Source organism: Cariama cristata, unplaced genomic scaffold (genome assembly GCF_000690535.1).
Source record: "Cariama cristata isolate BGI_N322 unplaced genomic scaffold, ASM69053v1 scaffold19918, whole genome shotgun sequence".
In the NCBI taxonomy this organism is placed as follows: domain Eukaryota; kingdom Metazoa; phylum Chordata; class Aves; order Cariamiformes; family Cariamidae; genus Cariama; species Cariama cristata.
This window is the reverse complement of record NW_009630843.1, coordinates 1-3,909: the sequence shown is the minus strand read 5'-3', so window position 1 is coordinate 3,909 and position 3,909 is coordinate 1. Positions and strand designations below refer to the sequence as shown.

At 41.3% G+C, this 3,909-nt stretch overlaps 1 protein-coding gene across 1 annotated transcript in view; it reads left to right on the top strand.

Annotated features, from left to right (window-relative positions):
* The window catches only part of DDX47 (DEAD (Asp-Glu-Ala-Asp) box polypeptide 47), a gene marked incomplete at its 5' end in the record, with an annotated part of 6,255 nt that extends 2,771 nt beyond the window's left edge, over positions 1 to 3,484 (top strand). The window contains 6 exons of the mRNA XM_009705731.1: positions 354 to 472; positions 987 to 1,058; positions 1,173 to 1,289; positions 1,449 to 1,595; positions 1,907 to 2,044; positions 3,410 to 3,484. Coding sequence (XP_009704033.1) covers positions 354 to 472; positions 987 to 1,058; positions 1,173 to 1,289; positions 1,449 to 1,595; positions 1,907 to 2,044; positions 3,410 to 3,484 — 668 coding nt within the window. The remainder of the gene's footprint in view (positions 1 to 353; positions 473 to 986; positions 1,059 to 1,172; positions 1,290 to 1,448; positions 1,596 to 1,906; positions 2,045 to 3,409) is intronic.
* Positions 3,485 to 3,909: the final 425 nt, after the last annotated feature.

The window sequence follows — 3,909 nt, the reverse complement described above, 5'->3', positions numbered from 1 at the left end:
ATTCCTGCTAGATTGCCTTTTGCATGGTTTTTTGTTCTCCTCAAGTATGCAAAGTGCTGGTCTCATCCTTCTCAGTACAACTCATTTACAGTCTGTTTTGTTTTGCTTTTTTTTTTTTTTTTTTTTTTTTAGGGGGAGAGGGGCAAGGAGAGCATTCTTCAGGGGGTCTGACTCCATTAGTCTTATTTCAAAACACTCTGAAGATATCCTATGAAAGAGCCCTTTCCACAAAGCAATCTAGTTTTACTTCTCTTGGGCAAAGAATCCCATTTTTGTAACAAATGACTCTCTCTCCTCTTTGGATCTTTTCCTTCACTTTCATTCTAAATTTGCTCTCGTGATTTTGTTGGTAGCAACCCCTGGCCGTCTGGTTGATCATCTGGAGAACACAAAGGGCTTCAACTTACGAGCCCTGAAGTTCCTAGTGATGGATGAGGCTGACCGGATCCTTAACATGGATTTTGAGACAGAGGTAGGAATCTGCTAAAAGAAGAGTTTGGAACACCAGATGAGCCCCTTTAAAACCACTTCATACAGTCACATAGTAAACACTGAGCTGTTCTGTAGAAATTAATAGCAAATTGTAAGTAAGATCTAATAATTGCACAAAAGTCTGTGGAGGGAGGAGAACTTAGTAGAGTTCTGCACAGTAGTAGCAAGAGAATAGGAGGCATTTTGTATTGAAATCTACTGGTTTCTCTGGAGCGCCCGACATTGACACAGTTACTGTAGAACACGGATCACACGCACGTTCCTGCAGGAATAGTGCCTGATATGTACACTGCTGTTGGACTCCTGGAGTTCACACTGCCTAATTGTCAACAAGCTATCAGCCTACACCTTCCCTTTAGAAGAGGGGAAACTCGTTCCTACTGTAAGTTGCACACATGCATTACTGTTCATTTGGATGATCATTGTATCTGGAGGAGGCTTATGTCTTGATTGCTGTTGTATTCAGCATTTCCATTTCCTTTCTGTCTTTACAGGTGGATAAGATACTAAAAGTGATTCCTCGAGACAGGAAGACATTCCTGTTTTCTGCTACCATGACCAAGAAGGTGAGAGCAGAGCACTCTGCTTTAGTTCTCCTTCCATCAGGCTATGCTGTTGATGATACAGGTTTCTGACAAGATCTCTGTCCACCTAGTACTAACTTGCATTTATCTTCCCAGGTTCAAAAGCTCCAGCGTGCTGCTCTGAAGAACCCTGTTAAATGTGCTGTTTCTTCCAAATATCAGACGGTTGAAAAGCTACAGCAGTACTACATTTTCATCCCCTCCAAATTCAAGGTAATGCCACTTCTGTTTCTTCCCTCTTCTGATTGTGTCTTGTCTTGCTATTCCCACATCTGCCCAATATCTTGTCAGCTTCTCTGGCTTTTACTTACTCTTTAATGTGGCATATGTGATTATCTCTCTTTTTTTTGTCCCTTCTCCGTTTCTTTACAGGACAGCTACCTGGTTTATATCTTGAATGAACTAGCTGGAAACTCTTTCATGATATTCTGTAGTACATGCAGCAATACTCAGAGGACTGCTCTGCTGCTCCGCAACCTGGGGTTCACTGCCATTCCTCTCCATGGACAGATGAGTCAGGTATGGGCACACCCCACAGAATGGAGTAGGCAGGAGTCCTGTCGCTCGGGACATGGACTGCACCGTACTGAGTCACAACTGTCTTGCAGAAGGAGAATTTCACAGCTAGCGAACTGGACTGATCCCTAGAAATTTAACTAATGTGAATACTGCCCCGATTCTGTAATAGTTCAAAAAGAAATTAGAGAAGTGAGGTTGTTTTTTTTTGAGTAGCTTCTCCCCGAGTTCTTCTGTACCAGTATTTCAACAAGAGCACATTAGCCAAAATGAGCATTATTCTCTCATTCCCTTTTTATCCTCCTCTTTTCCAGAATAAACGCTTAGGCTCTCTAAACAAGTTCAAGGCAAAAGCACGTTCTATTCTGCTGGCTACTGATGTTGCAAGCAGAGGTCTGGACATCCCACATGTAGATGTGGTGATAAACTTTGATATTCCTACGCACTCTAAGGTAAGCTAGTCTGTGTGCCAGCTGAGAGCTCCTGGTCACCAGGAGGCATAGTGAAGCTAGGCAAAGGAACAAAGACACCTCTTCTCAGTTCTGCTGACTGGAAGTCTAGTTCATGCTTCTGTAGATTAAAAGATGTAGTTCGGCCTCTGCAATTGAGTTGGCATCTCAGTTTGGTTGGGTGATCTCATCTGGACGGTAGAACTTATCCCAGAAGTGAAGAGGGGAAGTGAGGGACGTTCTGTGTCTTTGTATTTCTGCTCAGAGTATGTGTTTTGTCATATTATATTAAAGGGCTTCTAGACTTTGACAACAGTTTTAACGTATTACTAGTTTCAGGCAGTCATCTCTGTTCCTATGATCCAGGTCTGCCTACACATTTTAAACAGTGTTTAAAAAAAAAAGTAAAAATTCTCTTATGTTCAATGAGGATTTGATCAAGAAAGGTGTCTTTATTATGTTTCACCTTTGTATCACAAAAGTACAGCAAAGTGAAAAAAGTGAGTTACTGTCTACCTTATAGAAAGTATAGTATTATCTTAGGGGTGTGACTTTGTTTCCCAGCCTAGTTTCAGAAAACATACTATTAACATGGATTTCAGGAATTGCTGTTGTTCCTTCTAATGGTGACAGACACTACACGTTGCGAACAGAAGCAGCTATGGTGGTTCTTCTGAAGATGCTGCTTTTGACGTTGTAAAAGGACAAAAGTTAAAAAATAATGATGGGGGCAGCAGCTTGAATGACACCGTTACAGTGTTTCTGCCCCTCCCTCTTGTCTAGCCATGTCACAGAACACTTCCTTTCCCTTGATCCTTCCTTTCTCCACAGATGCTGCATGGAGAAGGGCACATTTTAATTTCCATAATGCAGTATAAAACCTGGAAAACAGCATAGAACCATATAGACAGGAGATGCTGAATGGATCAGACACTTCCAAATTGTTCTCATTCATCCTCCCTTTCGCTGCTTGCCAAATTTAAATGTGCTTGCCAGAGAGTCTGTCTGGAAGACAGACTGCAGAGCACTAGATCCTAAGCCTGAAAACGCAGGCATTGGCTCACTTTAAATATGAGCTTTCCAAGGAAGTGATAGTTCATTAGGGAAGTCATATATCACAACTTTTGTCCTGCAGTCTGTAATACTTGGAGGTGGTCTTCTCCTTTAGAAAGAACTCAAATGTTAAAAACAAAGATAACCTCTTCTCAAATCCTGATGCTGCACAGGGTCCTGAGTATTTCATCCTGGCTGTGTTTTCTCTCCCATTTTCTTCTTTCCTGAAGAAAAAATATGTGGTCTGATTTCCCATAACTTCTGTTCTGTGTTTGGCGCACATATCTTACTGCTTATCAAAAAAATTATTTTCAGGATTACATTCATCGTGTTGGGAGAACAGCTCGAGCTGGGAGATCTGGCAAATCTATCACCTTTGTCACACAGTAAGTGTTAAAATGTGGCAGGCTTATTCTTCCCAGCTGTGTTTCAGAGCAGAAAACATCTGACCTCATGCTGGATGAGAAGAAAATACTTCCTTTTCATTTTGAGGTGCAAGTTGGATTTATTTAGTTAAAGGGGAGCGAATTCAAAGCCCAGGGTGGGGAGGGAGAAAGGTCTAGGATAAATTCTAGAAGCAGGCACATAATGAGCGGAACTACCTGTTTATAACTTGATTGTATAATATATGTACATTTTTATAACATATAACGCAGGTTAAGTAAGTGTGGTCTTTTGATAAATACTGAAGTATTTGTCTAGAAAAAGTCTTTGCCAAATACTTCTGAACAGAGATGAGCTGAATAAATCAGTGAAGGAGTTGCTTGTGAGACCATCAGCAGAAGCTAACGATATCTGTGGGCTGGAGATCGGGG